The 22423-nt window shown below is 41.1% G+C and overlaps 1 protein-coding gene across 2 annotated transcripts in view; it reads right to left on the bottom strand.

Annotated features, from left to right (window-relative positions):
- Window positions 1-22423, bottom strand: part of LOC124777279 (esterase E4-like) — a 123915-nt gene that overhangs the window by 37107 nt on the left and 64385 nt on the right. For both annotated transcript variants that reach the window (XM_047252621.1, XM_047252620.1), the window contains exon 5: window positions 9146-9345. In XM_047252621.1, coding sequence (XP_047108577.1) covers window positions 9146-9345 — 200 coding nt within the window. The remainder of the gene's footprint in view (window positions 1-9145; window positions 9346-22423) is intronic.

Below are 22423 nucleotides of genomic sequence, written 5' to 3'. Positions count from 1 at the left end.
TTACAAATTTAAAAAATTTGTGAAAAAGTAATCTTTTATAATTCTTACGATTTAAATATTTAATTGATCAGAATCATAATATATGCTGGTTCACCATAAATTGGTGCTTAATCTTGAGCATCAAACAAATCAATAATATTTATTTTTGAACTGTTTCTGGTACTTTATTTTTAATAAAAATTGTACAATGTGGACAATTTTCTTTTTCCTTTAACCACTCATCAATACATTTTTTTATGAAAAATATTATTGCAGCTTGCTTTGACAAATTGATTGGTATTTTCATTACTTAAACAAATAGGACAATCAGTATCTTTTTCAGATTGGTCAATTAATTCATTAGTTTCTTTTAGTTTAGTTTGTATTTCGTTTAGGTTCTCCACTTATAAGAAAGAATTTTTGTTAGATTTATAAAATAATTTTGAATGAATCATTTAGCAATAAGTTCAAAATTACAATTTTTAAAAATATGTTGAATGCAAACTACAAATTTATTTTTGTAAAACTAATAACATTTTTTTCTATACAAAGGGAAACTATTTTAATCAAGAAGCACAACAATGTAAGTATTTCTAAAGAAATTAAGAAAGTAAATGAGTTGGAGGCAAGTGTTTTATATAATAATAAGAATTGTGAATATTTAAATACTAGATATGGAGAAGAACTTTGTCTAGAACTCAATAATGATTTTAAAGTTATTTTACCAAATAGATTTTTTAAATTGATTGACAATTTTTACTTTCAAGTAATGATATAGAGTTCATAATGTAAATTTTTTAAATTAATGTACTTTAATTTCAACTAATACATCTTATTATCTTACAATTATGTTATAAAATTTTTATAATTTACTTTTGTTAGTTAACACATTTTAATTATTTACTTATGTTCATGCTGTGATTTTTAAAATAATATTCTTTGCTAACAAATACATTTAATTAATTTAATTATTTTCAGAGTATAAAATTTTTAAAAATGACTTACTTTTTTAACTAACACATGTTATTGTGTTAAAATCATGTTGTAAATGAAATAAATTAAGTTATAAATCAGTTAGTTATTGTAATTAGTTTTATTATTGTAAAAAATAAGTGTTTAGTTAATGATATAAAATAAGTTAAGTAAATTAAATGTTCAGAATTTTTTAAACTGTTTTAAGTTACTTATAAAATGCAGAATTTATTTTAATATTGAGATTGTGAGCTAGAACTGGTAAAATTATTCTAATCACACCCACCCAAACACACACACACACACACACACACACACACACACACACACACACACATACACACACACACACACCAGATGTTTTGAAGGGTTACTCTGGGAGTATGAGTTAAATAAAGGAATAAAGTGATGACAATGACACAGAGGTGATAAATATTGGTGATATTGTTTGAAATATTGTAGTGACTGTCATTGTAAGTTATGATGTACATTGACTTTCAAAATTTTGATAACGTTGTATTTATTTGGTATGAGTCAGGCTGAAGCCCAATGTTATGTCACACAGGTATAAAATATTCTTTTAATGATAATGTTCAACTTTGTTAACAATATAACTCTGCACACATGTATATTAACACATTCGAAAAACAAACTACTTTTGTTGGATATCCTGAACAGTTAACATATGACTAACAGATGGATAACTCTGATTGTTACTCCAGTAAAAATGGAACCGATTTAGATTTTGTTTGATTTTTATTTTTTAATTTTAGAATTTTTTTATGGATGCTTTTATTCCTTCTACCCTCATATGAACCCTGTTCTCATGACTTACAAACAAAACCAGCATTGAGTAACAACTCTCATTTTCATTGCTCTCATTTGAATTTTGATGTATTGAACCTTGCATAAAATTGGCTTTCAGCAGAATCTGGAATTATATAAATTATAAACTCGAAAGCCTCATGTAAGGTGAAAGCCTCATACCTTGCCTGACACAGGCACATTTTCTAGATTAATTTGACTTTATTATAGCATAGTCTTAGAGAAATGCATTGTCTACCACTTATATAATTAGGATATTGTATTTCTAAAAATAATTTGTTGACTGTATTTGTAGTGTATTGATTCACTGAGACACAATTTTCTGTAGCACAATTTTATCAGTCAATTGTATAACAGGTCAACTGCAAAGACTCAAATTTCCAAATATAGATTTGTAAAGCACAGTCTCACGAAAGAGACTTCTATTTAATAATTTAAATGCAAAACTGAGCACTTCTATACTTCTAATGCTTTTTCTGTGATAGGGTAAAAACATTGAGTAATTTTACTAGAATTCATTTAAATGTTAGTTTCACAATTTTGAGAAAATTAATCAAGTTCTGATTTCATTTTATTTTTCATTTATAATCATCCTCTCGCATTTTTTAAAAGCAAATGTTTTGAATAGACTTTCACCGCAATGAGTACTGAGAGTATTGTTAGCAAATGAATGGAATGACAAGTGGATAGAGTGTTGTCTTTCTCAACAGGAGCTAAATTAAAGTAAGCAGTGACGGGCTTTTCTCTTTCAGCTTATTGTGTTGCAACAGCATTATTATTGGCAGTTGTGCTGATACAGAACAGAACCGTGCCTACACTGCAGGTATGTCACAATAAGGACACAACCTATCTTTTCAGTAGAACATACGTCAAGTGAAAGCAGGCAGCTGTTTCTATGACAACAACAGGAATAAACGACCTTTGTGTGTGTGTGTGTGTGTGTGTGTGTGTGTGTGTGTGTGTGTGTGTGTGTGTATTGCTTGAGGTGGAATAGTATCGTCGTTGTAAATAACTGATTTTTGGCAGCCCTATTGATGTTCAAACCAGTATGTGATTCGGTTTATATCTTTATTTGTGTAGGAATAGTACTAAATAACCACAAATACCATAAACTCTTGTTTGTTACATTATTCATAGGCATAAAGTTATGGACTATGTATGACAGAAACTTGTAGGTTACATATATATTCTGTAAGCCATATTACACCTTCGGTCACAATATCTGTTTTTTCTAATCACTGTTCAGTGCATATGAGAGTGGGAGCTACAGTTTCAAGGACTGTATAGACATAATGGGCGCTATATCTGCTTTCTTTGTCATTCAGACCAGAATGTCACATGAAAAATCCAACACAGCTTTGCTCCTATATGCTTAGTCAAACCGATGTCAGCAATGATAATTACATTTTCAGAAACTATATATTTGGGTACGTACTGATGTAAATTCTGGGTGGTTCGACTGATTTCCGAAAATAAAAGTAGTTAGAACTCCTAGTTCGGAGATGCATGTGAGTAAAACGTTTATCTTATTTCCCGTGAATGTAAAATCGCGCACCAGAGGTATGACCCATTTCGTTTACCCCCCTAAATCAATTCTGATATCGCTATCGGCATGTCGTTAGCCTACCATTCATACTGGAACCATGTTCTTTTACAGACAGATATTGGTTGCGTACAGAGAGCAGAAATGAGAAATTTTGGAACTGAGTGCTCGAGTCCATTTGAAGCAATCAGAATTTTTAGGAACGACGTTGCGTGGCACATTAATGAATGTTAAATGTGGAATTAATGTGGATGACTGGGAAGCAGGGGAAATAGAGGAAGGATATTAACTTGTAACACAGAGGAAAAGGCGGTAATAAGGAGTTATTAAGGAAGAGGTGTACAGATTGAAAGTGATTCAAATGGTTAACAACCGCATGTGAACGCTACAAAAATGCGAGTAGTAATTGTTTTATACGACGTTTCATTGGGAATTTCACGGGTTACAAGGCCAGAGGACAAAAAATAGTTACCCGTAGAGAAATCACTACAAAAACCATTTGATATTGCGTAATTCAGCCCCTGGACTTGACAACCGCCTGGATTCGGTTAGGAAGTAAGTCCACAAGATTGTGCAGCTACGTCGCATCTGCGGTAAGCCATTCGCTCAAGATTCCTTCGCGTGATTTCACCAAATTGTAGAGCTGCTGATGTCGGCGTTTTACCTGCTGTTCCACTAGGTCCCACAGATTTCCTATGAGATGCAAGTCACGTGATTTTGCCTATCAGCCGAGACGTAATAGCTTGGAGCAGTGTTCAGGAAAACAGTTACATATTCTTCAAGCCCGATAAACTTTACTGTTGTCGTCTTTATGTGGATGTGTACGCAGCTGCCTGTTGCGAAGTTACTAACTCCAGTTGTTCACTGCGTGCAGCTCCTGTCGCGATTTTCTATCGCTAACAGATTTTGGATGGACCTTCAATCAGCGCCTGCAACGATGCATGTCGGGTTTGGAACCGATTTTGATTCACAGTCCACAATACGCATCTCCGGTCGCTCTCACTCAGCATCTACATTTGCATCTAGACGGATACTATGAGTTTTACTGCTACGTGTCTGACAGAGGATTCATCTAGCCAACTTCACAATAATTCTCTTTTATTCCTCTCTGTACAGCGCACGAAAAGAAACGAACATCTATGTTTTTCCGTGCGAACTCTGATTTCTCTTGCGATGGTTTCTTCCTATGTACGTCGGCGTCGAGAAAGTATTTTCGTGTTTGGACGAGACAGATGATGACTGAAATTTCGTGAGAAGATCCCGCCGCAACGGCAAACGCCTTTTTTTTTCATTACGTCAACACCAAATCTTGTATCGTGTCCGTAACGCACTTTCCCCTATTTCTAGATAATAAACGACATACTCCTCTTGTTTGAACTTTCTCGATGTACCTCGTTAATCCTATATGGTAAGGATCCCACAATGCGCAGCAGAACTCCAAAGGAGGAAGGACAAGCCTAGTGTAGGCAGTCTCTTCAGAAGATCTGTTGTATCTTCTAAGCGTTCTGCCAATAAAACTCAGTCTTTGGTTAGCCTCCCCCATAACAAGAAGACGGACAAGCGTAGTGCAGGGAGTCTCTTTAGTAGATCTGTTGCATCTAAGTGTTCTACAATAAAGCGCAGTCTTTGGTTCCCCTCCCCCATAACATTTTCTATGTGTTGTTTCCAATTTAAGTTATTCCTAGCCATTCTGACGTGTTTTTTCCACATGTGTAACACCACTGTTTGCAGACACGTTGAACAGTTCACCGCGAAACACCAAGAAACGCAGCAACTTCACACAACGTACGGGCATGAGCACAGCCGAACGCCATTGCCCATTTCAGCCTCTCTGTCACATCCTTACATTTGATACTAAAATGTAAACTTTCACGGCCGGAAATATCATGTCCATTATAATTATCCGGGCTGTTATGCCGTGGTCGGTTGATGAATTCTGTGGTGATTCCCAGCGTTTCGTCTCCGACTGCGGGAGACATCTTCAAGGGGGTCCGTAGCTTGATGTAAGGTCCAACACACACACTGGCTCGCTACTGACTGCCGCTAAATTCCGTGTCCGCGCGCCCCAGCGCCGCGGCGTGACGTCACGTGTTTTGAAAACGTCAGTGCAATTGGCCGCTGTCCGTCGCCGTCGATCGCCGTTGCCATCACCCAGTAGTGGACGAGTGGTACACATCTTCTTTAACACCGGCATCCATATACCGTTTAATTTGACGCCCTCCTCCTTTCAGTTGAAATTATTTGGGTGTTTAGCGATTTCGATTGCCTCCCTGTAGAGCCTTTCGTAGTATCCGCTCGTGGCCGCTAGTACTTGCGTCTCCTCGAAACGAATATTGTGGTTCCCTGGCTGGAAAGCATGCTCCGCAACAGCTGATCGTTCCGTTTCTCCTCTTCTACAATTTCCCTTGTGCTCTTCCAAACGTTTAGAAACAGTTCTTTTGGTAGTACCCACATAAACATCACCACAGCTGCATGGGATCCTATACACTCCAGATTTTTCCAATGGTTTGCGAGCGTCCTTGGCAGGCCTAAGGTATTCCTGTATCTTCCTGGTGGGCTTGTAAATTACGGTAATATTCCGCTTCGTCAAGATCCTCCCTATTCTTTCCGTTACATTTTTAACAAACGGCACGAAAACCTTAGATTTTTAAGTAGCCTGTACGTCAGTATGATTTCTGCGTGGCTGCCTCAACGCACGTTTTATTTCGGCGGACGAATATCCGTTCTTCGTTAGTGCATTGTGGAGATGTTCCATCTCAGCGTCGAGCAACTCAGGTTCACAAATATTTCTAGTTCTGTCCGCTAACGTCTTGATAACACCCCGCTTCTGTTGTGGGTGGTGGTTCGAATCCCGGTGCAAATAACGGTCCGTGTGCGTGGGTTTGCGGTACACTGAGTGGCCCAAACTACCATTTTCGTTTCTAAACACAAGCACATCGAGGAAATGTAGTTTGCCGTCTACCTCCTCCTCCATTGTAAACTGAATTCTTGAGTTTATACTGTTCAGATGTTCGTGGAACCGGCTTAGTTCCTCCCTACCATGTCTCCACAACATAAACATGTCATCCACGTATCGGAACCATACATTTGGTTTCTTGCTGGCCGTACCTAAGGCCTGTTCTTCGAATTTCTCCATAAAGAAGTTTGCAATTACGGGACTTAGGGGGCTTCCCATAGCCACGCCATCCGTTTGCTCATAAAACAGTTCATTCCACTTGAAGTATGTGGTCGTCAAACAACACTTAAACAGCTCTAAAATATCGGCAGGAAAAATTCGATCCAGCTGTTCCAATACATCATTAAGTGGAACCATGGTAAACAGCGATACCACATCGAAGCTGAACAATATGTCCTCCGGCTGGACCACTATGCCATTCAATCTGCTGATGAAATGTGTCGAATTCTTTATATACGAGTCCGAACGGCCCACATGTGGTTTTAACAGCGTAGTCAAAAACTTGGCTAACGAGTAGGTGGGCGAACCAATGGCACTTAGTATCGGTCTTAACGGAACATTTTCTTTATGAATTTTGGGCAATCCATAAAGCCTCGGTGGTAGCGCAACCGAACTGCAGAGACCTTTCTGTACACTCTCTTCAATGGAGGACTTTTTTATTAACCGCGACACAGTTCTGAGAACGTTGTTAGTGGGGTCCTTATCCAGCTTCCTATATGCTTGCGGATCCAGTAGATCCGTAATTTTTCTCTGTTAGTCGGCCACATCCATAACCACCGTTGCGCTTACTTTGTCAGCTGGGAGAACCAAAATACTGTCGTCCTCATTCAGGAGTTTTAAAGCTCTTCTCTCACCCACAGTTATATTACTTTTCGGCGGTTTTGCATTGGCTAATATTCTCACTGTTTCTATACGGATTTCTTCAGCTGTTACAGAATCTACACTCCGAATTCCTGCTTCTACATTGGCTATAATTTCTTCCGTGGGCACAAAACGCGGACTAACAGCAAATTTTCCTCCCTTGGCAAGCACAGATGTCTCATCGTCAGATAACGAACGTTTGGACAAATTGATAACGGTCCGGGAAACGTCTAAATGCCGAACAGTCTGATTAGGTAGCAAATTATCAAACTACTTCTTCTGTCTACTAGACGTCGTCAACATACGCTTCCCCATGGTATCATGCAGTAGTCTATCAATTTTACCCCAGTCACCGCTGCACAGTTTATTACTGATCGTAATATGGAGAGACATTAACTTACAGTTTGTGCTTGCCAAGTCCCGTCGGGTCTGCTGAATGCGCTCTCGTAGTAAGGCGTCCTCAGTCCGTTTGAAAATGCGTTGTGCCTTTCCCGAGTAGAACAGTCGCTTTATCTTCAGCAACTGCGGTATAACGCCGACGGCTCTGCAACGAGACAGGAATGTGAGGGAACACAAAAGCTGCACTCTCTTCTTCTGGAGTCCTTCCAGGCGTCGCACTTCTCTTGACATCTCCTCCCCGTAGAGGCGTCTGATACTAAAATGTAAACTTTCACGGCCGGAAATATCATGTCCATTATAATTATCCGGGCTGTTATGCCGTGGTCTGTTGATGAATTCTGTGGTGATTCCCAACCTTTACCCATGCTTACGTACCATGTCTGCCTGAAACATAATTGTCTCACTGATCGCTACTGCGTTATCCTCAAGTAGAGGCAGTGAGCGCATGTTTGAGCACATGACTCGATCTCTGCGCCATCTGTAAAGGTTTAACGATTCATCTGCGCATGTGCACAGCGGTGACTTAATTTTTTGTACGCTTAATTTATACCATAATGCTATAGTCAAAATCTAAATAGTGTTTTCATAGCAGCGTACGCACGCGAGGGTGAACTGGAACTGTTGAGGATCCAGTGATTGTTAATAAACAACCGCTACGTTTACATATTTTGTTTGTCTGTGATACGGAATACAAACAGTGCACATTATATTGCCTGTTTGCACTGAAGGTAGTACTAATCAGGTTATATTAGATACCAGCACAAAGTCAGAGCTCTTTAACGCATTATATTTAGCTCTCTAAATGAGTTGTCTACCTTCCGATTTCCGAATTGCTGGGGTTCCGATGGTTGTTAATAAATAGTGTCTAAGCTAAAAAATTAAACTCCGCCTGAACAGCCCATGAAGGTCTAAGGGGACCGTCCGTCCGCCATGTCATCGTCAACCCACAGGCCTCACTGGATGCTGATATAGAGGGGCTGTGGTCAGCACACCGCTCTCCCGGCCGTATGCCAGTTTATGAGACTGGAGCCACTACGTCTCAATCAAGTAGCTCATCAGTTCGCCTCACAAGGGCTGAGTGTATCGCGTTTGCCAACAACACTCGGCAGACCGGATGGTCACCCATTCAAGTACTAGAGCAGCTCGACAGCGCTTAACTTCGGTGATCTGACGGGAACCGATATTACCACTGCGGCAAGGCCGTTGGCAATAAATGATGTCTACGTTTACATATTTTGTTTGTCTGTGTTACTGAATACAAACAGTACACATTATATTGCCTGTTTGCACTAAAAGTTGTTAAAATAGGGTTGTATTATATACTAGCACATAGTCAGAGCTCTTAACCCCCTGTATTTATCTCTCTAAGTGAATTCTTCCCCCTTCCACTTCCCCAGCCTGCATCCACCCTTCCTAAATTACTTCGGATTGCCTTAAAATAAATTTGCGACCGATAACCTCTAGTGAGAAAGTGACAAGTGTGGGTGGAGGCTAAACACCGCTTATTCAGGGAATTTAGTCATTGTTCAAACAGCCTCTACGGGCTTTGTGGACAGTCTGCCTGCTTAGGGATAGCGGGATCATGCCCGGTCACTAGCGGCCGCACTCACCTCTCGGGAGCGACAGTGCAGCATCTGTTCGACCAGCGTCCTGGCGGGGACCTTCTTCATGAAGGCTAGCAGCTCCTCTGAAGAGGCGCCCTGCTTCAGCCCCAGGTGGTGCGCCAGCCGGAATGTACGCTCCACCACCGACGTGTTGAGGCTGCCGCGTTGTGCCACTAAGCTCTGGCAGATGGCGCGGTGGAACAGGCCTGCAAAGTGTTCCGTGTAGCGTCCCTCACAAGTTCCTTACTCTCCGGTCTGAGCCACATTACTCAGCAGTGGAAGCAGGCATCTACAACAATCTAGAACTAACGCAAGTCTGCATACACTATGTCGAGCCAAATGAAAGGGTTGGGACAAGCGTAGGTTCAGAAAATATCATTCTTGTGAAACATAACCGCCTTTTTATTGATACGAGGTAATTAGGACTATCGACAGGATATCTCAAGTTGATTCCATATGTTTTGATTCCCATATTGCTTTTCCAACCGTACGTCCAAGTGGCTTCTGATCAGACTAGCTACATGTGGAATATCGTCTCAGCTATGTAACTGGATCCGTAATTTCCTTTCGTAAATGTCACAATTGGTGACACAGTAGTCTTACTTGGGGTTCCCCAATGAAGTGTTAATTTATATAAAAGATATAGGAGACCATCTCAGCAAGTCTCATATTTTTTGTGGATCATGCTGTCATTTAACGTCTAGTGAAGTCATCAGAAAATCATAACGAATTACATAACGATTTATACATCGACATGGTGCAGTAAGAGGCAACTGACTCTGGACAATGAGAAGTGTGAACTCCTTCATACGAATACTAAAAAGTTTCTGTTGAATCACACAAATTTAGAAGTTGCAGAATGAACTAAAGGTTAGGGAATAAGCACTTAAATTGGGACCATCACATAAAATATTGTGGTGAAGGCAAACAACGATTGTGTTTCATTGGCATTTCCTGCAGGATAATAAAAGTTTGTTCCCAAGAGATAAGTGGGATTCTTAGCCACATATGTAATAGCTCTCTGAGGCAGGGTATTTTCTCAGATAGACTGAAGTATGCCACTGTTAAACCACTGCATAAAAAAGGAGATACGTCTGATGTCAACAACTACCGCCCAATCTCTCTTCTGATTACCTTATCCAAAATTTTTGAAAAAGTAATTTATTGTACAGTAGCTCCACACTTTAGTAAAAATAAAGTTTTAAGAAAATGTCAGTATGGTTTCCAGAAAGGTTTTTCAACGGAAAATGCTATATCTACTTTCACTAATGAAATATTAAATGCTCTGGGTAACCGGAAGTCACCTGTTGGGATTTTTTGTGATCTCTCAAACGCTTTTGATTGTTTAAATCATGGAATACTTCTAGATAAGCTCAAGTACTGTAGTATTGATGGGACAGCGCTCAAATGGTTTAAATCATACCTAACTGGAAGAGTGTAGAAAGTTGAAATAAACAGTTCACGTAATATGCAAAAAACTGGCAATTTCTCAAACTGGGGAACAATCAAGAATGGGGTGCCGCAAGGTTCGGTCTTGGGCCATCTGCTCTTCTTAATGTATATTAATGACTTACCATTCTATATTCACGAAGATGCAAAGCTGGTACTTTTTTCCGACGATACAAATATATCTATCACACCCAACAGACAAGAATTAACTGATGAAATTGTAAACGATGTTTTTCAAAAATCATTAAGTGGTTCTCTGCAAATGAGCTCTCATTAAACTTTGACAAAACACAGTATATACAGTTCCACACAGGAAATTGAATGACACCATTAATGAACATAGACTTCAATCAGAAATCGGTAGCTAAGGTAGAATATGCAAAATTTCTAGCTGTATGTATTGATGAGGGGTTGTACTGGAAAAAACACACTGAAGATCTGCTGAAACGTTTGAGTTCAGCTGCTTATGCTATTAGGGTCTTGCAAATTTTGGCGATATACATCTCAGTAAATTAGCTTACCACGCCTATTTTCATTCTCTGCTTTCGTATGGCATCATATTCTGGGGTAACTTATCATTGAGTAAAAGAGTGTTCATTGCACAAAAGCTTGAAATCAGAATAATTGCTGGAGCTCATCCAAGATCATCCTGCAGACACTTATTTAAAGAGCTAGGGATCTTCATTGTTACTAACAATCCGAACGAATTCAAAAGTAATAGCAGTGTACATGGGTACAACACTAGGAGAAAGGTTCAAGTTCACTACTCAAGGTTAAATCTAACTTTGGCTCCGAAGCGGGTAAATTCTGCCGCTACTTGGTCACTTACCTAATAGCATCAAAAGTCTGACAGATAGCCATATAGCGTTTAAAAGAAAGTTAAAAGAATTCCTAAATGGCAACTGCTTCTACACATTAGATGAATTTTCGGATCTAGTAAGTGGGTAACTTCCCCACCCCCCAACCAAAAAAAAAAAAAAAAATAAATAAATAAATAAATAAATAAATAAATTTTGTGTCATGTAATATTTCGTGTAATATAATATCTTGCATAGACACCTTTTATTACTCTGACACGTTCCACATCATTATGAAGTGTCGTGTTCATGATCTATGGAACAAGTACTAATCTAATCTAATTTAGTCTAATTGGGACACTTAGAATATACAAGAAATCAACAGAACACAGTATCTACACTACGGTCGTCAGTCCTACGTAGTAGGGATCCTTACCAGATGAGACTGATGGAGGACATCGACAGAGAAGGATAGACTGTTTGCGGGTTGAGGCGGGAGTCATCATAATAAATGTGTATCCAACTTCCCACTTCCGACAGAAAAAACATTTTTTTTACTCTGACCTATACCTGGGGGATGTCCATCGTTATTAAAATAAGAAAAATCAGTGCACGGACGCACGGAATGATGTCGGTATTTCTTTTTCCGATGTGTTACTGAAGAATGAAACAGTAGAGAAATTGAAAGTGGTGCTATGAACCCTGTGCAAAAGCATGTGTGTGAGTTGCCGAGTAATCATGTTGCTGTAGTTGTAAATTTCCGATCACTCCAACTGAAGTATCACAGGAAGTACTTGATGCGCATCGCAAGCTCCATATGATCACTTAAGGAAAGACGAATTCGTCAGAATTAGACATATACATACTGGCCGAAATAATTACAGTACCACATTAGACATATGGCGAGACTAATGAAAAATTCTAGGGGAGATCCCAAATGAAAAATCTTTCCTACTGTGTGAACAGTGCCTGAAATTATATTTTCAGCTAATATACGAAATAGCTCACTTTACTGGCCATCGCTCTTCGTTAAAATCAAGGAAGATTAGGCTAACGACCCGTCATAGGTGATGTCATTAGAGACCTATCACATGCTCGGGTTGGGGAAAGATGGGAAAGGAAACCAGTCCTGTTGTTTCCCCTCGAACGCTCTATATGGGCATCAACCAGCAGAAAGAATCAGAGGAAAAGATAAATGGGCTGTAATTAACATCCCTTCAGAACATCGTTCAAAGACAACTTCACCGGTCTGCAAAACTGAGCGAAACGAGTGACGACTGCAGGAGGTGTTACGCTGGCCACACGTCATCCACTGAGCGTACAGCAGAAACCAGCTGCGTGGCACTCATGACAGGAATGGCGCCGGCAACCTAGGACCATCACAGATGGGCTGCATCTGACAAGCGGTATGTCCTGGCTCCATAAATTTTCGGTTCTATTCCGAACTCCCGAAATAACAGTAACTGAAGTGCTCTGTTACGCAATTTCAGCAGTCGAAGTTCGTGTACAGCTACACTACTGGCCATTAAACTTGCTACACCACGAAGATAACGGACTACTGACGCGAAATTTAACCGACGGCAAGAAGATGCTGTGATATGCAAATGATTAGTTTTTCAGAGCATTCACACAAGGCTGGCGCCGGTGGCGACACCTACAACGTGCTCACGTGAGGAAAGTTTCCAACTGATTTCTAATACACAAACAGCAGTTGACCGGTGTTGCCTGGCGAAACGTTGTTGTGATGCCTCGTGCAAGGAGGAGAAATGCGTACCATCACGTTTCCGACTTTGATGAATGTCGGATTGTAGCCTATCGGTTTATCGTATCGCGACATTTCTGCTCGCGTTGGTCGAGATATAATGACTGTTAGCAGAATATGGAATCGGTGGGTTCAGGATGGTAATACGTAACGCCGTGCTGCATCCCAACGGCCTCGTATCATTAGCAGTCGAGATGACAGGCATCTTATCCGCATGGCTGTAACGGATCGTGCAGCCACGTCTCGATTCCTGAGTCAACAGATGAGGACATTTGCAAGACAACAACCATCTGCACGAACAGTTCGACGACGTTTGCAGCAGCATGGACTATCAGCTCGGAGACCATGGCTACGGTTATCCTTGACGCTGCATCACAGGCAGGAGCGCCTGCGATGGTGTACTCAACGGCGAACCTGGGCGCACGAATGACAAAACGTCATTTTTTCGGATGAATTCAGGTTCTGTTTACAGCATCATTATGGTCGTATCCGTGTTTGGTGACATCGGGGTGAACGCACAGTGGAAGCGTGTATTTGTCATCGCCATATTGGTGTATCACCCGGCGTGATGGTATGGGGTGCCATTGGTTACATGTCTCGGTCACCTCTTGTTCGCATTGACGGCACTTTGAACAGTGGACGTTACATTTCAGATGTGTTACGATCCGTGGCTCTACCCTTCATTCGATCCCTGCCAAACCCTATATTTCAGCAGGATAGTGCACGACCGCATGTTGCAGGTCCTTTATGGACACAGAAAATGTTCGACTGCTGCCCTGGCCAGCAAATTCTCCAAAAAAATGGTTCAAATGGCTCTGGGCACTATGGGACTTAACTACTGAGGTCATCAGTCCCCTAGAACTTAGAACTACTTAAACCTAACTAACCTAAGGACATCACACACATCCATGCCCGAGGCAGTATTCGAACCTGCGACCGTAGCGGTCACGCGGTTCCAAACTAACGCGCTTAGAACCGCACGGCCACAGCGGCGGGCTAGCAAATTCTCCAGATCTCTCACCAATTGAAAACGTCTGGTCGATGGTGGCCGAGCAACTGGCTCGTCACAATACGCCCGTCACTACTCTTGATGAACTGTGGTATCGTGTTAAAGCTGCATGGGCAGCTGTATCTGTACACGTCATCCAAGCTCTGTTTGACTCAGTGCCCAGGCGTATCAAGGTCGTTATTACGGCCAGAGGTGTTTGTTCTGGGTACTGATTTCTCAGGATTCATGCACCCAAATTGCGTGAAAATGTAACCACATCTCAGTTCTAGTATAATATATTTCTCCAATGAATACCCATTTATCATCTGCACGTCTTCTTGGTGTAGCAATTTTAATGGCCAGTAATGTAATTTAAATTGGTGATGGGGCACGGGGTTAGATAAGAAGTAGTAGCAGAAACTCGTATAAGAAGTACCCCATGCCAAGCTGCCAGGCGGTGTGATCATTTATGAAGCGCGATAAAGCGCGATAAAGAAACACACATAAAACGAAATGGTTTAAAACGTAAAAAATTTTCAGTGATTTTTTAGGAACTAGATGACAGGCTTATACAGAACAACAACATCATTTCCTAACAAATTAATATTACATTTCGGGCTGAGGCTCAAGCCCTCTCACTCACTCCTAGTCGAAATTTGCGTTAACGTGTCATCTGATTAAGGAGCTTTTGAGAATAGGCCTCAGAAATCTGGTTGGTTGCCTTTCGTTGTCATGTAAAGCTCAATCGATAAGTGTATTATCTGCGAAAAGTAAGGATCGGATCGAGTCACATATCGAAACAAGGATTTAATGTCAACAGGGCTGTGAAAATGTTGTATGATACGCGTTGTTATTTTCAAATAGGAATAGGCTGATGTGACGAAAATTGCATGCTTTCATGTCACAGTACCTGCAGTCTCATTGTTTGGTGTTGTTCATATAAAACTTCAATTACAGCAGTGCGCAATTCACGACTGCTAAAACTTCGGAAATATTCGATCTTCAATACTAGTTGCGCAACTAAACTCACTTTCTCAGTAGACGGCGAGTAAGACATAACACAAGAAGTCTCTCCACATTACTGCAATTCGCAACAAAATAAATCTCTCTATTCCCTTGTATGTTCTTGATGTTGTCGTCGTTTTCAGTCAGAATACTGGTTTGATGCACCTCTCGACGCTAGCCTATCCTGTGCAAACCTCTTCATCTATGACTAAACACTACAACCTACGTCCACCAGAGGCTGTGGAGCATTTATTGCCGTCACAAGTAGTTTACCTTGTAGTGAAATTGAAATAAATATTTCCTGCGAAATAATATGGGTAGATGTTATACTTGACAATCGGACTAAATTGGATCGTTTTGCTGACCCCGACTCAGAAAGTATAGTTGCTGAACAATTTAAAGAAAAACTAAGTCTGATTTCAAATAGGCATCCCACTCATACAGCGGTGACTTCAATCTACCCTCGATCCGCTGGAAAATTATACGTTTAAAGCCGGCGGCCGGTAAAAACGTCGTCCGAATCTATACTGAATGCTTTCTCAGAAAATTATTTTGAACTATTAGTTCATGAACCCACTCGAAGCGTAAATGGTTGCGAAAGCATACTTATCTCTTAGCAGCTTGGCAACAAATAACCCTGGATAAATAGGGAGTGTCATGACGGATACAGGTATTAGCGACAACTAGGCAGTTGCTGCTAGGCTGAATACCGTAACACCCACAAGCGTAAAAAAGAAACGCAAGGTAAATGAATTTAAAAAATCTGATAAAAATGCTCTCAACGCCTTTTTAAGTGACAGTCTACTCCTATCGATTTGATTATGTAAACGTAAAAAGGCGTGGAATCATTTCAAAGAGAGAGTATCGATGGCGATTGAGTGATATATACCACTAAAATTAATAAGTGATGATACTTATCATGGGTCAAATCGCTGTTTCAGAAGCAACGAAAAAAGAATGCCAAATTTAAAAGAACGCTAAATCCCCAAGACTGGCAAAGTTTTGCAGACGTTCGAATTATAACGCGTACTTCAATGCGAGATGTTTTTAATAATTTCCACAACGAAATTCTGTCTCGGAATCTGGCAGATATCCCAAAGAGATTCTGGTCATACATAAAGCACACCAGTGGCAAGACGCAACCAGTTCCTTCACTGCGCGATAACAACGGTGAAGTCATTGATGAACTGATGACAGTGCCACTAAAGCAGAGTTACTAAACAAGATTTCCGAAACTCCTTCAGCAAAGAATACGAAGTAAATATTCCTGAATTCCAATCAAGAACAAGTGACAAGATGAGAAAAGTAGAATTAGATATCCTCGGTGTAGTGGAGCAGCTTAAATCACTTAATAAAGGCAAGGACTCCGGTCCTGATTGTATACCAGTCAGATTCCTTTCAGAATATGCTGATTCAATAGCTCCATATTAATCAGCTATATATAACCGCTCGCTCACAGAAAGATCCATACCTAAAGACTGGAAAATTGCTCAAGCCATACCAATGCCCAAAAAGGAAAGTAGGAGAAATCCACTGAATTGCAGGCCCATATCACTAACGTCGATTTGCAGTAGGGTTTTGGAACATATACTGTGTTCGAGCATCATGGAGTACCTCATTGTCACACGTGCGAAAAGTGGCAATTGACTCTGGATAAAGAAAAGTGTGAAGTTATTCACATGAGCACTAAAAGAAATCCGCTAAATTTCGATTACGCGATAAGTCGCACAAAGTTTCAGGCTGTAAATTCCACTAAATACTTTGGGATTACAATTACAAATAACCTAAGTTGGAGTGATCACATAGATAATGTTGTGGGTAGAGCAAACCAAAGAGTGCGATTCATTAGCAGAACACTTAGAAGGTGCAACAGGTCTACTAAAGAGACTGCTTACAACACACTTGTCCGCTCTATTCTGGAGTATTGCTGTAGCGGTGTGGGATCCGCATCATGTGGGACTGACGTATGACATGCAAATAAGTCAAAAAAGTGCAGCTTGTTTTGCAATATCGCGAAATGTGGGAGATACTGCCACAAACATGATATGCGAATTGAAGTGGCTATCATTAAAGCAAACGCGTTTTTCGTTGCAACGGGATCATCTCATGAAATTTCAATCACCAGTTTTCTCCTCCGATTCTGTTGGCACCCATCTACATAGGGAGAAATTATCTTCACGATCAAATAAGAGAAATGGGGGCTCGCATAGAAAAAATTAAGTGCTCGTTTTTCCCGTGCGCCGTTCGAGAGTGGAAAACACTCCCAGGAATTCTGTTCATGAATGGCAACCGAATGGGTCGGATCACCAGATTGACGTACAAATTTACAGTCATGGTGTATGAGATAAACATACGAAATTTTACCGCAGAGGATGGTTCTAGCTGCATGTCCAGTGCGTCTAACATGCAGATGGGGTGGGCGCAGGTCCTCAACTGGCCCACGTGTAAGCAACACGCAGCAATCTCTAGCACCGAGGGATAATCAGTTTAAAAAAAAAAAAACCAACAGGCCAACACTCTGCATCCAAATGTGCTCTCACTTGACACCACTACAGTCGGTGGTAATTTTCGGTCAGTTCAATGCACGCTTAAGGGCTCGGAGCTGTCTTTGTAGTAACCGATTTATACCAGAATGTTGTATCACTGTGCTGCCAAATGCTGCTCAAACTGCTGCTGTGGATGCTGTATAATGGAACACAGCCAAACGCCGAGTAGGTGGTCTGACAGGGAAGACCCCGTTACAGTCTGGAGCCTGGTCTTCCTGCGACCGTATATTCTAGTGACCACCAGTGCCAGCAATCACGTACAGTGGCTACATTCCGGCCAAGTCTTTCTGCAATATCGCAGAAGGGACATACAGCTTCTCGTAACCCTATGACACCACCTCGTAAAACTAAGTGAGGGATTTGTAAGAGCGTCTTTGTCGCCTTACAGGCCTTCTTGTCTAACATCACCATTTTCAGTCTCAAAAGTAACTAACGCTCACTAGCATTATAGCGTCTACTTGAAGGAAACATTATTTGTATTCTGGTATTGGTGCTGCTACCGTTACTCTTATGCGACTGGCGCGAAATTTGAATATTCATCTTTCAGATCTAGTAACACTCCCACCAACTTTCGTTTATATCGCACAACTAATTCTTGGTGTTATGATTATTTCCCGTCAGTGTACTCTTGAGCATGGCCAGGATGCCAGCTCTGGTGCTATATACTGACTGGCTGTTTAGTTAGTCAATTCAAGTCCATTGGATTATTTTTGCTACGGGCAAGCTCGCTACTCTGAGGCTACGTAATGACTGGCTACTTTCTTTGTTGACTTAATTCAGGCTATCTGGAATCTTCTCAGCAATGCGGTTATGGCGGGTCGGGGACTACATAGCGAATGGCTGTTTTGTGTAGATGATCAGTAAAATATTGGACTGTGATTGGGAGATCGAAATATGCGTTTGGTCAGAAACTCTGTCTGGCTAAGGAATGTGGCTTTAGGAGAAAATGCCACATGGGGTACATACTGATTGGGTGTGTTGTTTTAATGGCTGGTAAAAGGGATAGATAACATTCCATCAGAATTTCTAAAATCATTGGGGGAAGTAGCAACAAAACGACTATTCACGTTGGTGTGTAGAATATATGAGTCTGGCGATATACCATCTGACTTTCGGAAAAGTATCATCCACACAATTCCGAAGACGGCAAGAGCTGACAAGTGCGAGAATTATCGCACAATCAGCTTAACAACTCATGCATCGAAGCTGCTTACAAGAATAATACACAGAAGAATGGAAAAGAAAATTGAGAATGCGCTAGGTGACGATCAGTTTGGCTTTAGGAAAAGTAAAGGGACGAGAGAGGCAATTCTGACGTTACGGCTAATTATGGAAGCAAGGCTAAAGAAAAATCAAGACACTTTCATAGGATTTGTCGACCTGGAAAAAGCGTTCGACAATATAAAATGGTGCAAGCTGTTCGAGATTCTGAAAAAAGTAGGGGTAAGCTATAGGGAGAGACGGGTCATATACAATATGTACAACAACCAAGAGGGAATAATAAGAGTGGACGATCAAGAACGAAGTGCTCGTATTAAGAAGGGTGTAAGACAAGGCTGTAGCCTTTCGCCCCTACTCTTCAATCTGTACATCGAGGAAGCAGTGATGGAAATAAAAGAAAGGTTCAGGAGTGGAATTAAAATACAAGGTGAAAGGATATCAATGATACGATTCGCTGATGACATTGCTATCCTGAGTGAAAGTGAAGAAGAATTAAATGATCTGCTGAACGGAATGAACAGTGTAATGAGTACACAGTATGGTTTGAGAGTAAATCGGAGAAAGACAAAGGTAATGAGAAGTGGTAGAAATGAGAACAGCGAGAAACTTAACATCAACGAAGTCAAGGAATTCTGCTACCTAGGCAGTAAAATAACCAATGACGGACGGAGCAAGGAGTACATCAAAAGCAGACTCGCTATGGCAATGAAGGCATTTCTGGCCAAGAGAAGTCTACTAATATCAAATACCGGCATTAATTTGAGGAAGAAATTTCTGAGGATGTACGTCTCGAGTACAGCATTGTATGGTAGTGAAACATGGACTGTGGGAAAACCGGAACAGAAGAGAATCGAAGCATTTGAGATGTGCTGCTGTAGACGAATGTTGAAAATTAGGTGGACTGATAAGGTAAGGAATGAGGAGGTTCTACGCAGAATCGGAGAGGAAAGGAATATGTGGAAAACACTGATAAGGAGAAGGGACAGGATGATAGGATATCTGCTAAGATATGAGGGAATGACTTCTATGGTACTAGAGGGAGCTCTAGAGGGCTAAAACTGTAGAGGAAGACAGAGATTGGAATACGTCAAGCAAATAATTGAGATCGTAGGTTGCAAGTGCTACTCTGAGATGAAGATGTTAGCACAGGAAAGGAATTCGTGGCGGGCCGCATCAAACCAATCGGTAGACTGATGACCAAAAAAAAAAAATTCGGGACTGTGACTGGAGGACACGGGAGGAGAGGGCCGAGAAGAGGGGCATGACGACTAGCCTTCATGGTGAAAGGTAGTAGACCAACTCCTGCAAGTAGGCAACCTTTAAGGTCACTTATGACGTCTTGCATCCCAGTTCAGTAACTGTGTTAAACGTCGAATTGTATCCAGAAAGTAGGAAGTTCTCCTGTTCCTGCCAAATGATTACTCACAATGACGCTCCTTTCAGTCTATGTCAAGTTCTAATGATGCTGCCTCACGTGAGCATACAGTTTCTTTGTGTCCAGTGTTCACTGAACATCTATCGCTTTTCACGTCCCTTACGGTATCGCACCAGTGCTGATAAGATTACTAAACACGAACAATACTAATGCTCTCTGGTAGCAGTTCTGTATGTCAAAGAGAACTGCTGCAGTAATCATTTACATACTCGCCGATGATATGTATGCATACGAAGTTGGATTGACAGAAAACCATTTCTTCTGGTGCTTCACCTTTTTTGACAGCCAGTGTTATTGAAAATCATTTACCTACCAAAACCCGCAATCTCTCCCCTCCTCCCACCCTCTCTCTCTCTCTCTCTCTTTCTCTCTCTCTCTCTCTCTCTCTCTCTCTCTCTCTCTCTCTCTCTCACACACACACACACACACACACACACACTCTGCTTTGTTTCTATCGCCTCCCCCCCCCTCGGTGTGTGTGTGTGTGTGTGTGAGTGTGTGTGTGTGTGAGAGAGAGAGAGAGAGAGAGAGAGAGAGAGAGAGTGTTCATTCGGTAAAGTATGACATCATTGTGTTTTATCTGAGCACTGCTGGAAGCGCGGTGTTGTCGTATCCAATACATCTGTCAGCTATTCCTCACTAAAACAACTTAAGTACAACAGGTTTAACTCATTTAAAATATCTGCATCTTGCGTAAAAAAAAAGAGGAAAACAACCAAGTCAACCTCTGATCGTCCCTCTCAAAACATGTTGCAGTTGCAGCAAGGTCCCGGTATACTGCGTTAATATGGACCCAGACTGCAGAGATAATCTAGAAACACCGATTATCCTGAATAAGCATGCTTTTTCTATGGTTTCGAAACATGATACATGTCATATTTGAAGGGCCACGGAATTAATTAGCCATTTCTCGTTGGAAACTGACAACTTACTTAAAAAATTTCTTGTTATTTACGTTCAATTCACTTACGGAAAACAGTCATCCCATTTTCCTTTGTTCCTTTTTCCGCTAACTTTTTTCGACGGTCATCGCTATGATCAAGGGAATTTTACCCAGCTTAGAGATCAGTGTTTTTCAGGGGCTCCATGTGTATGACAACGGCGCTTCTATCGCCTCACCGTTGTTCCCCTAGTGAACACTCTTTGACCATCATATCTGCGTCACTTAACTGCTCAAGACTCAGTTAATAGGTATCGCTGTCCTACCACACGTCATCCAGTCTTCGCAATCAGGAATTTATTTGTGCACTTCGTTTTACTGCGGTTCCAAAGATACCTAATTGAGAAAATTGACCTAAGGATTACCATTTAATATCAGAAACAACGACATTCAGCTTCTTGAGGCAGTAACAGTGACCACTCACAGAGAATCACTCCCGTTCGCAGATAAAGTATGTCTGATCGCTGTATTCTAGGGATGCGCTGGATATTCTCTAATAGCCAAGAGAGGTGGGTGAAATGAGATATGTGTAACTTTCAACGAGAGCAGATCGTTGGCTCACCGTTAGATGGAGTAAGTGCGTCACATTTCGTCATTGCATTGCCTATCGAGAGAGGCTATGCCCGAGGAGATAACATGAACCAACTCGAAACAAGACAGTGACAAAAAATAGAGGTCTAGTAGCATTCTTCAGTGATCCTGACAGCTAACAGTTTAAGAGCATCATCACGAATAATCACATAGCTAAAGCAACACATGTGACTTCAGACCTAGAATCACCAGTACAACGAATTGGCTGTGCAACGCCACTCCAATGGGAGACGTTCAGACTGAACATGTGTGACAGGACGACCGTCTTCTAGCGTCTTCGAACTGTCGTTTCCACAAGGCGGACACTGCCAACACCAGGCGGTTGTCGTCGCGGTTGACTGAAGAAGTCTAGCATTAACAGCGATTAAATTTCAGCTCCCATTTATAATCAATGAGCCGTGCGCGGCTCGCGTTCATGCCGTTTATTGCTCTTCATCTTGTTTTTTGTCGTTCTGTGACCTCGTTTTTCTTTTAATTCGATTTACTGGCGTCACTACTTTGCTGGTTTGCATGTCCGTGAGTGGCAGCAGCAGCGCTTATCGATAAGGGT

Source organism: Schistocerca piceifrons, chromosome 2, assembly GCF_021461385.2.
Source record: "Schistocerca piceifrons isolate TAMUIC-IGC-003096 chromosome 2, iqSchPice1.1, whole genome shotgun sequence".
Lineage (NCBI taxonomy): Eukaryota > Metazoa > Arthropoda > Insecta > Orthoptera > Acrididae > Schistocerca > Schistocerca piceifrons.
Note: the sequence above shows the minus strand (reverse complement) of the source record. Positions and strands in the feature narration are given on the sequence as shown.